This window comes from Ustilago hordei, assembly GCF_900519145.1.
Source record: "Ustilago hordei strain Uho2 genome assembly, contig: UHO2_contig_04, whole genome shotgun sequence".
NCBI lineage: Eukaryota > Fungi > Basidiomycota > Ustilaginomycetes > Ustilaginales > Ustilaginaceae > Ustilago > Ustilago hordei.
In genome coordinates, this window is record NW_024545261.1 from 1 (window position 1) to 11,572 (window position 11,572).

The window sequence follows — 11,572 nt, forward strand, 5'->3', positions numbered from 1 at the left end:
CCCTAACCCTAACCCTAACCCTAACCCTAACCCTAACCCTAACCCTAACCCTAACCCTAACCCTAACCCTAACCCTAACCCTAACCCTAACCCTAACCCTAACCCTAACCCTAACCCTAACCCTAACCCTAACCCTAACTCTCTTGCGCTCCTCTCTCTTGCGCTCCTGTCCAATGTGCTCCTCTTGATTGCGCTCCTTTCGATTGCGCTTCTATCGATTGCACTTCTGTCAATTGCGCTCTTGTCGATAGAGCTCCTCTCTCTTGCTCTGCTCTCGATTGCGCTCCTGTCGATTGTGCTGCTCCAGCAGAGTGAGCGCTCCTCTCTCCTGCTCTGCTCTCGATTTCGCTCCTGTCGATAGAGCTCCTGTCGATTGCTCTTCTCTTGATTGCGCTCCTGTCGATTGTGCTGCTCCAGCAAAGTGTGCGCTTCTCTCGATTGAGCTCCTCTCGATTGCGCTGCTCTTGATCGAGTTCCTGTCGATTGCACTCCTGTCAATTGTGCTCCTCTTGATTGCGCTCCTCTCTGCTGCTCTTCACTCGATTGCACTCCTGTCACTTGCACTCGTCTTGATTGTGCTCCTGTCGATTGTGCTCCTGTCGAATGCGCTGTTCTCTCCTGCTCTGCTCTCGAGTGAGCTCCTGTCGATTGTAGTCCTCTTGATTGAGCCCCTCTCATTTGCGCTGCTGCAGCAGAGTGAGCGCTCCTGTCGAATGCTCTGCTCTCGAATGTGTCCCTCTCGATTGCGCTCCTCTTGATGAGCTCCTGTCGATTGCGCTGCTCTCTTCTGCGCTCCTGTCAATTGCTCTGCTTTCGATTGCACTACTGTCGATTGCTCTTCTCTTGATAGCACTCCTCTTGATTATGCTCTTCTTGATTGTGATCCTCTTGATTGCGCTCCTCTTGATTGGTCTCCTGTCGATTGTGCTGCTGCAGCAGAGTGAGCGCTCCAGTCGATTGAGCTCCTGTCGATTGTGCTCTTGTCGAATGAGCTCCTGTCGATTGCTCTGCTCTCAATTGAGTTCCTGTCAATTGCGCTGCTCTTGATTGAGCTCCTGTCGAATGCACTCCTGTCGATTGCGCTCCTCTCTGCTGCTCGTCTCTAGATTGCTCTCCTGTCGATTGCGCTCCTCTCAATTGCGCTCCTGTCTCTTGCTCTGCTCTCGATTGCGCTCCTGTCGTCTGCGCTCCTCTGCATTGAGCTCCTGTCGATTGCGCTCCTGTCGATTGCACTCCTGTCAATTGCGCTCCTCTTGATTGCGCTCCTCTCTGCTGCTCTTCACTCGATTGCGCTCCTGTCACTTGCGCTCCTCTCCAATGAGCTCCTGTCGATATAGCTCCTGTCGATAAAGCTCCTGTCGATTGTGCTCCTCTCTCCTGCTCTGCTCGTGATTGCGCTCCTCTCGATTGCGCTGCTGCAGCAGAGTGCTCGCTCCTGTCGCTTGCACTCCTCTTGATTGCGCTCCTGTCGATTGAGCTGCTGTTGATTGCACTTTTGTCGATTGTGCTCCTGTCGATTGCGTTCGTCTTGATTGCGCTCATTTCGATTGTGCTGCTCCAGCAGAGTGAGCGCTCCTCTTGTTTGAGCTCCTGTCGATTGCACTCCTGTCGATTGAGCTCCTGTCGATATAGCTCCTCTCTCCTGCTCTGCTCTCGATTGCGCTCCTGTTGATTGATCTCCTGTCGATTGCGCTCCTGTCGATTCCTCTCCTGTCGATAGACCTCCTCTCTCCTGCTCTGCTCTCGATTGCACTCCTGACGATAGAGCTCCTGTTGATTGTGCTCCTCTCGATAGACCTCCTCTCTCCTGCTCTACTCTCGATAGAGCTCCTGTAGATTGCTCTCCTGTCGATTGCTCTCCTGTCGATTGCGCTCCTCTCTCTTGCTCTTCTCTCGATGGAGCTCCTCTCGATGGAGCTCCTCTCGATTGCGCTGCTGTAGCAGAGTGTGTGCTGCTTCGATTTGCGCTCCTTCGAAATGTGCTCCTTTTAATTGTGCTGCTCCAACAGAGTGTGAGCGCTCCTCTCGATTGCGCTCCTCTCGATTGTGCTCCTCTCGATTGCGCTGCTCTCAATTGCGCTGCTCTCAATTGTGCTGCTCCGACAGAGTGTGTGCTGTCCAGCAGTTCGCTGATGAGATTGCGCTTCTCAGATTGCGTTGCTCCAGCTGTGCGTTGCTCTTGAGCTGTGTGTTGCTCTTGAGCTGTGCGTTGCTCTCGAACAGTGTGTTGCTCTCGAGCTGTGCGCTGTTCAGATTGCATTGCTCCAGCAGAGTGTTAGCTGCTTCGAATTGCGCTCCTGTCAATTGCGCTTCTGTCGATTGTGCTTCTCCAGCAGAGTGTGCGCTCCTGTCGATTGCGCTCCTCTCTGCTGCTCGTCTCTAGATTGCTCTCCTGTCGATTGCACTCCTCTCTCCTGCTCTCCTCTCTCCTGCTCTCCTCTCTCTTGCACTCCTGTCGATTGCGCTCTTCTTTTTTGCGCTCCTCCAGCATAGTGTTCGGTGCTTCGAATTGTGCTCCTATCGATTGCACTCCTGTCGATTGAACTCGTCTTGATTGCACTCCTCTCGATTGCACTCCTCTCGATTGCACTCCTCTCAATTGCACTTCTCTCTCTCGCTCTGCTCTCTCTTGCGCTACTGTCGATTGCGCTCCTCTCTCCTGCTCTGCTCTCGATTCCGTGCCTGTCGATTGAGCTCCTGTCGATTGCGCTCCTGTCTCTTGCTCTGCTCTCGATTGCGCTCCTCTCTGCTGCTCGTCTCTCAGTTGCGCTCCAGTCGATTGCGCTCCTCTTAATTGAGCTCCTGTCGATTGCACTCCTGTCAAATTGCGCTCCTCTTAATTGCGCTCGATTTGCGCTCCTGTCGATTGTGCTTCTCCAGCAGAGTGTGCACTTCTCTCGATTGAGCTCCTCTCGATTGCGCTGCTCTTGATTGAGTTCCTGTCGATTGCACTCCTGTCGATTGTGCTCCTCTTAATTGCGCTCGATTTGCGCTCCTGTCGATTGCGCTGCTCTAGCAGAGTGTTTGCTCCTTCGATTGTGCTTCTCCAGCAGAGTGAGCGCTCCTGTTGATAGAGCTCCTCCAGATTGTGCTGCTCCAGCAGAGTGTGGCCTCCTCTCGATTGCTCTGTTTTCGATTGCGCTCCTGTCCATTGTGCTCCTGTTGATTGCACTCCTCTCTCTTGCTCTGCTCTCGATTGGGTTCCTCTCGATTGCACTTCTGTCGATTGTGCTCCTGTCGATTGTGCTCCTGTCGATTGGTCTCCTGTTGATTGAGCTCCTCTCTTCTGCTCTTCTCTCGATTGCGCTCCTGTCGATTGCGCTCCTCTCCAATGAGCTCCTGTCGATTGCGCTCCTGTCGATTGTGCTCCTGTCGATAGAGCTCCTGTCGATTGCGCTGCTCTTGATTGTGCTGCTCCAGCAGAGTGAGCGGTCCTCTCGATGGCGCTGCTGCAGCAGAGTGAGCGCTCCTCTCGAATGCTCTGATCTCAGTTGCGCTCCTGTCGATTGCACTCCTGTCAATTGCGCTCCTCTTAATTGCGCTCGATTTGCGCTCCTGTCAATTGCGCTGCTCTAGCAGAGTGTTTGCTCCTTCGATTGTGCTTCTCCAGCAGAGTGAGCCCTCCTGTCGATTGCGATCCTCTTAATTGCACTCGCTTTGATTGCGCTCCTGTCGATTGCACTCCTGTTGATTGCGCTGCTGCAGCAGAGTGAGCACTCCTGTCAATTGCGCTCCTCACTGCTGCTCGTCTCTCGATTGCGCTCCTCTCTACAGCGCTCCTGTCGATTGTTCTGCTTTCGATTGCGCTACTGTCGATTGCTCTTCTCTTGATAGCACTCCTCTTGATTGCGCTCCTCTTGATTGTGATCCTCTTGATTGCGCTCCTCTTGATTGCGCTCCTCTCTGCTGCTCTTCACTCGATTGCGCTCCTGTCAATTGCGCTCCTCTCCAATGAGCTCCTGTCCATTGCGCTCCTCTTGATTGCGCTCCTCTTGATTGGGCTCCTCTCTGCTGCTCTTCACTCGATTGCGCTCCTGTCAATTGCGCTCCTCTCCAATGAGCTCCTGTCCATTGCGCTCCTCTTGATTGCGCTCCTCTTGATTGCGCTCCTGTCGATTGCTCTGCTCTCGATTGCACTCCTGTCCATTGTGCTGCTCTTGATTGAGCTCCGTGCTGTTATCAATTGCGCTCCTCTCTCTTCCTATGCTCTCGAGTGAGCTCCTGTCAATTGCGCTCCTCTCGATTGCGCTCCTCTCGATTGCGCTGCTGCAGCAGAGTGCTCGCTCCTGTTGTTTGCACTCCTCTTGATTGCTTTCCTGTCGATTGAGCTGCTGTTGATTGCACTTTTTTCGATTGCGCTCCTGTCGATTGCGTTCGTCTTGATTGCGCTCCTCTTGATTGTGCTCCTGTCGATTGCGCTGCTCTTGATTGTGCTGCTCCAGCAGAGTGAGCGCTCCTCTCGATTGCGCTCCTCTCTCTTGCTCTGCTCTCAATTGCGCTGCTCTCGATTGCACTCCTCTCGATTGCGCTCCTGTCGATTGCTCACCTCTCTCCTGCGCTCCTGTCAATACAGCTCCTGTCGATTGTGCTCCTCTCTATTGTGCTCCTCTCTCTTGCGCTCCTCTCTCTCTTGCGCTCCTCTCTCTTGCACTCCTGTCAATTGCACTCCTGTCAATTGCGCTCCTCTCTCTTGCTCTGCTCTCGATTGAGCTCCTCTCGATTGCACTTCTGTCGATTGCGCTCTTGTCGATAGAGCTCCTCTCTACTGCTCTGCTCTCGATTGCGCTCCTGTAGATTGCTCTCCTGTCGATTGCACTCCTGTCGATGGGTCTCCGGTCGATTGGTCTCCTGTCGATTGAGCTCCTCTCTTCTGCTCTTCTTTCGATTGCGCTCCTGTCGATTGCGCTCCTCTCTTCTGCTCTTCACTCGATTGCCCTCCTCTCGATTGCTCTGCTTTCGATTGCGCTGCTCTGATGCTGCTCTGAGTTGTGCCTCTCCGACAGAGTGGGCACTGTCAAGCAGTGCGCTCCTCTTAATTACGCTGTCCAGCAGTGCGCTCCTCTTGATTGTGCTGCTCCAGCAAAGTGTGCGCTGCTCTCGATCGAGCTCCTCTAGATTGTGCTGCTGCAGCAGAGTGAGCGCTCCTCTTGATTGCGCTCCTCTCTGCTGCTCTGCTCCCGATTGCGCTCCTCTCGGTTGCTCTCCTCTCGATTGCACTCCTCTCAATTGCGCTCCTCTCTCTCGCTCTGCTCTCTCTTGCGCTACTGTCGATTGCGCTCCTCTCTCCTGCTCTGCTCTCGAGTGAGCTCCTGTTGATTGCTCTCCTGTCCATTGAGCTCCTTTCGATTGTGCTCCTGTTGAATGCACTCCTGTCGATTGCGCTCCTCTCTGCTGCTCATCTCTAGATTGCTCTCCTGTCGATTGCGCTCCTCTCAATTGCGCTCCTCTCTCTCGCTCTGCTCTCGATTGCGCTACTTTCGAATGCGCTGCTCTCTCCTGCTCTGCTCTCTCTTGCGCTACTGTCGATTGTGCTCCTCTCTCCTGCTCTGCTCGTGATTGCGCTCCTCTCGATTGCGCTGCTGCAGCAGAGTGCTCGCTCCTGTCGCTTGCACTCCTCTTGATTGTGCTCCTGTCCATTGAGCTGCTGTTGATTGCACTTTTGTCGATTGCGCTCCTGTCGATTGCGTTCGTCTTGATTGCGCTCATGTCGATTGTGCTGCTCCAGCAGAGTGAGCGCTCCTCTCGATTGCGCTCCTCTCGATTGCGCTCCTCTCAATTGCGCTGCTCTCAATTGTGCTGCTCCGACAGAGTGTGCGCTGTCCAGCAGTTCGCTGATGAGATTGCGCTTCTCAGATTGCGTTGCTCCAGCTGTGCGTTGCTCTTGAGCTGTGTGTTGCTCTTGAGCTGTGCATTGCTCTCGAACAGTGCGTTGCTCTCGAGCTGTGCGCTGCTCAGATTGCGTTGCTCCAGCAGAGTGTGCGTTGCTCCAGCTGTGAGTGCGTTGCTCCAGCTGTGCGTTGCTCAATTTGCGCTGCTCCAGCAAAAATAAATTTGTTTGCGTTGCGGCACTTGAGCAGTGTAAATTTCGAGTGCGTTGGGGGTCAACGCAGTCGCGTGAATTTCGATTTTGGCGGAGCGCAATTGTGCGTTGCTCAATTTGCGCTGCTCCAGCAAAAATAAATTTGTTTGCGTTGCGGCACTTGAGCAGTGTAAATTTCGAGTGCGTTGGGGGTCAACGCAGTCGCGTGAATTTCGATTTTGGCGGAGCGCAATTGTGCGTTGCCCGCAAGCAAGACACACCGGCTAGGGCTAGGTGGTGATGCATCACTGCATGGAATGCAAACTCCAAGTTGACCAGGATCGAGGTTGCTGTATTGACTGGCTTGGATGTGCCATCAGGAGAGAGGCAGAGGTGGAGGAAGGTGCGTAGCAGAGGAAGACGTTCCAGCTCACCATAGGCAGGAGGATCTTGGGTGATGAGGTAGACACTGATCGACTGGATGCCACTAAATGCTTGCAAAACCACATCAGGATGCATGGAGACATCAACATCCAGATTGGGATCATGGAAGAGGTCCTGAAGGTCCTCAAAGAGCCCTGCAAGCTGTTCACTGATGCCAAGGTGTGCATCCTGATCATCATCACCATAGTAGCCAAGAACCTTGCCATCTAGCATGACATGAGCCAGCATGGTGATGAGCATTGCCCAGCAGTCAGCATGCTTGATGACTGTGGGTTGATCAAGGGAGTATGGATGGCTAGGGGTGTCGTCAAAGGCATGGAAGGTTTGTGTCAGGGGTCTCGCGCCTGAAACCCAGGTCGGTCTGTCGAGATACTCGGTGACTATCAAACTGTGTGACAGCTATTGTCTCGGTATCAGTGACTATCAAGTTGTGCAGTGACAGCAGGTGGCGTTCGTTGTATATACTATCGTAGGTTTCGGCTGACCTCTGTGGACACTCCGTTCAGGGGTAGCTCGGCACGATCAATATCAATGTTATGATGACACCAAGGTCTGGTGTGGGTGTTGATGATGATGAGGTTGATGGTGTTGGTGATGAGATTGGTGATGTCGATGATAATGAGGTTGATGGTGTTGATGATAAGATTGGTGATGTCAATGATAATGAGGTTGATGGTGTTGGTGATAAGGTTGGTGGCGTCAACACGAGTGTCCAGTGTGTTGACTTGATGCTTTGAAGTGATCCCCGGACCGCAGTGGACTACTGCCTTCGGTTCTATCTATATCCGGACCGCTAACCTGCTATGGGCGCCTTCGGACGTCAGGTAGTGGTGATACAACACACACACTACGATGAGGAGCAACCTTGATAGATTGCTGCTATGCTGACTGAAACTAATGTATACTTATGCTGAAGTGATAACTAGTTATGGTGAGTAGAGTGGATGGGGATCCACTTGACCTATGATGATGAGAAAGCATGGTTATATACCTCTTCACAGCATCGCCAGCGATGCTGCTCCTGCTCTCTCTCCAGAGAGTACTTTCTTCATCGAGTACTGCTCAGGGGCCTCTCCTGCTTGGCACCCCTGTGCCTCTTGAGTGGTGTCGACTCCTTCGACACTGCTCCTCCTCCTCATGACCTGTGTCGACTCCTTCGACACTGCTCCTCCTCCTCATGACCTGTGTCGACTTCTTCGACACTGCTCCTCCTCCTCATGACCTGTGTCGACTTCCTGTCTCTCAAGCCCCTGAGTGGTAACCATCTGAGCTTGGTCCTCCTCATGGCTGCGCCTGCTCTTTGAGCTTGGTCCTCCTCGTGGCTGTGCCTGGTCCTCCTCGCATATGGGCTCAGTGCTCCTTTGCATGTGAATCCATAGGAGTCCATGGTCTCCATGGAGACTGCACTACGACCATGCTCTCTACTGGTATCGACTAGGTCTTCGATACCTGTGCTCCGTCCATATGAACCAGTGACCCTCCTGCTTCTTGAGCATCCAGGCCCATGACAGTTTGCTGCACCTGGCGGCCAGATTGAAGAAGTGCCTCCATCCACTGCTGCATACACTGTTGTGTCATGCCAAGCAGCCAGTGAAGGAAGTCCTGGTGGGCACCTGGCCACTTGTGAGGGTTGCAGCCAAGGGAACCAATGGCCGCCACTGGCTTGCCAGCCCAGTACTCCTGCCAGCCTAGCTGCTTGAGCCATGGGCTGAGATTGCCAGTCACAGTTCGTGGTTGAATGCCCTCCATGTCCAGATCTGCCTTTGCCATTAGCTCTGCATCCTTGGCAAAGAATGCTTCCAGCTGCTCCTTGAAAGCTGTGTCCTCCTCTGTGTTGATGTTGGTGTTGATGTTGAAGGCAACAGGAGGGGGTGTAGGCTCGAGCTTGCTGTTGAAGACCCACACATAGCGGGTGAAGGGACCACTGGTGAAGATGGGCTGAATGAGAACAGGGTGGATGACAGAAGCCTTGCCATCATGGCTGCTGCACTGGTGCTTGTATGCAGAGGAGCTCAACTTGACAGCATACTCGCAGATACTGCAACAGTAGCCATCAAATGTATCAAGCTCCTTGATGAGGTTGATGGGGAGTAGATTGGTGTTGATGCTGACAGTAGCAGGGCTGACAAGGTCGAGAGTAAGGAGTGTCTCCTCCAACAGCTTGATGCCAGTCTTGGTGAGCAGATGATGGTGGGACTTGAGGTGCTGAGACACATTGGCATAGGTTGGGATGAGCGGCAGGTGGTGAGTGCACTCAGGGCGAGTGCAGAGGAGAAGAGAAGGGTGCTGGAGGAGGCGGAGGCAGAAGCTGCAAAGCTGGTTGGCAACCTTCAGATCAACTGGAGCAGCAAGAGCAGTCTGGTTGGCAGCAGGGAGCGGCAAAGTGCTGTTGATGACAAGGAGAGCATAGATAGCACAAGTGACGTCAGTTGATGCTGATCAAGAAGATACACTGGAGAGAGAAGCAGTGTACATACAAGTCATCATCACTGTTGATGGCATCAGAAGGAGCGAGGTCATCAGCTACTGGAGATGGGAAAGCATCATCAGGGTTTGAAAGAGCATTGGCACTGTGCATCGCAAGGTTCTTGATGATGGCAAGAGGAACTTGGCTTTCAGTGAAGGGGTTGATGCTGCTACTGTGACAGTGACAGCAAAGCTCGGTAAGAGACAGAGACTGGTCAGTTGGAGATCAATAGGAAGAGGCAAAGGAAGAGGATAATAGCACGTACCTGACTGCAGCAGCAGTGTTGATGCTGGCACCAATGGAGATGGAAGATGATTGAGACATTGTAGATTGTGGTTGGTGTTAGCAGCAAGAAGAGCTAGATGTTGCTGGTGTGGTATGGTGCTGAGAGATGTGAGCGTTGAGGAGACTTGCCATAGCTGTGAAAGAGGGCTGGTATATATGCTAATGCTGAGGAGCTCAGGTGTTGGCAATGACAAAGTCAAAGGATGCATGTGCAGACACACACACAATGATGATGGGGAACAACAACATTGGATTGCTGAGTGTGGGAATAGAGTACAGGCGGTGATGTGAAAGGTGATGTGCAACAAAGCAATGATGAGAACAAAGGGTTGAAGATCGACTAAGGATTGATGATGAGCAAAGGCCTGGAGGAAACAAGTGGCAATGGTGATGTGTGGTGATGGTGAGAAAAGCAGCAGTGGCAAGAACAAAGGGGTGAGAGCATAAAGGACAAAGGTGTGAGAGTGTAAGAACAAAGGTTAATGATGTCGACAAAGGTGTGAGAGCATAAAGGACAAAGGCTGATGATGTTGACAAAGGTGTTGCAAGGCTGATTGGTAGTGAGGTGTGAGCGTGAGAGAGAAATGATGTCGACAAAGGTGCTGTAAGGCTGAGCGGTAGTGAGGTGTGAGTGTGAGAGAGAAATGATGTCGACAAAGGTGTTGTAAGGCAGAGTGGTAGTGAGGTGTGAGCATGAGAGAGAACAACAGCTGATGAAGACAAGTGGTGATTATGTTGTGCGGTGATGATGAGAAGTAGTGGCAGCAAGAACAAAGGGCTAAGAGTGCAAAGGAGGCTCATGATGTCGACAAAGGAGTTGTAAGGCTGAGTAGTTGTGGGGTGTAAGTGCAAGAGTTGTGCTGGAGCTCTGCATTGCTCTCGAGCTGTGCGCTGCTCAGATTGCATTGCTCCAGCAGAGTGTGCATTGCTCCAGCTGTGAGTGCATTGCTCCAGCTGTGAGTGCGTTGCTCCAGCTGTGAGTGCGTTGCTCTCAAACAGTGTGTTGTTCTCGAGCAGTGCGTTGCTCTTGAGCTGTGTGTTGCTCTCGAACAGTGCGTTGCTCTCGAGCTGTGCGCTGCTCAGATTGTGTTGCTCCAGCTGTGAGTGCATTGCTCCAGCTGTGAGTGCGTTGCTCCAGCTGTGCGTTGCTCAATTTGCGCTGCTCCAGCGAAAATAAATTTGTTTGCGTTGCAGCACTTGAGCAGTGTAAATTTCGAGTGTGTTGGGGGTCAACGCAGTCGTGTGAATTTCGAATTTGGCGGAGCGCAATTGTGCGTTGCCCACAAGCAAGACACACCGGCTAGGGCTAGGGCTAGGGCTAGGGTGTGCCAGCCATGAAGGCACTCTTCACAGCACTCAGGAAGCAGTTGCAATGCCATGCCTGCCCTGACCCAGGCTACACATACACATGGGATGGTCAAGCCCAACAGTTCCAAATCAAGTGCTCAGTGTGTGGCAGAAAGCTGAACCAGTCCCAGGCCAGGGAGCATATCCTCCAGCTTGTTACCCAGGATGAGTTGATCTTGCCAGAGGAGTTCCTGCCAGCCCCTGCCAAGTCAACTTGGTCTCCCTCCCCAGCTGAGCCAATCACCACAGTGGAGCATCTGCCCACTCCAGAGGCTCCAGCTGCCACCACCACCATGCAGCTGCATTCCAAGATGGTCCAGGACCCTACAACAGCCATGGAGATGTCTTTGGAGATCCACTGGGTGCCCATGCTCAACACTATTGTCCCAATGGATGGTATGGTGGAGGTACCACATCTACCAAGGGTCAAGCGGTCCACCACAATCAAGCCAGATGGTAACTGTCTTTTTAGGGCTGTCAGCTACCATGTCTATGGTACTCAGGACCACCACATGGAGGTCAGGAAAGATGCAGTGGAGTGGCTCCATAGCCAACCATACTTGGTGGCCACCTTTGCTGCAGAGGGTAGTGGTCACCTTGGACCTGGTGCCTGGCTGGACCAGATGGCCAAGGAAGGCACCTGGGGAGATGAGCTCACCCTCCTGGGACTCGCAGAGGCACACCACTGCAGCCTGTGGGTGTACTCTGACCAGCATGACCTCCACACCACCTACCCAGGTGGAGCTGGTGGACCATACCAGGGGCTCATCCACCTGGGTGGCAACCACTATGAGATCCTGAGCTTGTGATCAGACTGACCAGACTGTATGTACATAGCACTCCTCACAAAGCCCAAAGAAACACCCTTGTAAATAGCCAACAACCTCTGCTGGTCATGACTGTTACATGTCACCAAGTAGGGTTAGAGTTGGCCAACACAAGTCACCATATCTCAATGACCAGACTTCACTCCTGTCTGAAACTCTGTATCCATCATCTCCTAGCATGTG

The 11,572-nt window shown here is 52.8% G+C and overlaps 1 protein-coding gene across 1 annotated transcript; it reads left to right on the forward strand.

Moving 5' to 3' along the window:
• Positions 1–10,549: 10,549 nt before the first annotated feature.
• On the forward strand, positions 10,550–11,371 carry UHO2_02334 (uncharacterized protein; the record flags this gene model as incomplete). Its single annotated transcript, XM_041555122.1, has 1 exon — positions 10,550–11,371. One exon carries the CDS (start codon positions 10,550–10,552, stop codon positions 11,369–11,371), a length of 822 nt encoding a protein of 273 aa, XP_041411056.1.
• Between the last annotated feature and the right edge of the window lie 201 nt (positions 11,372–11,572).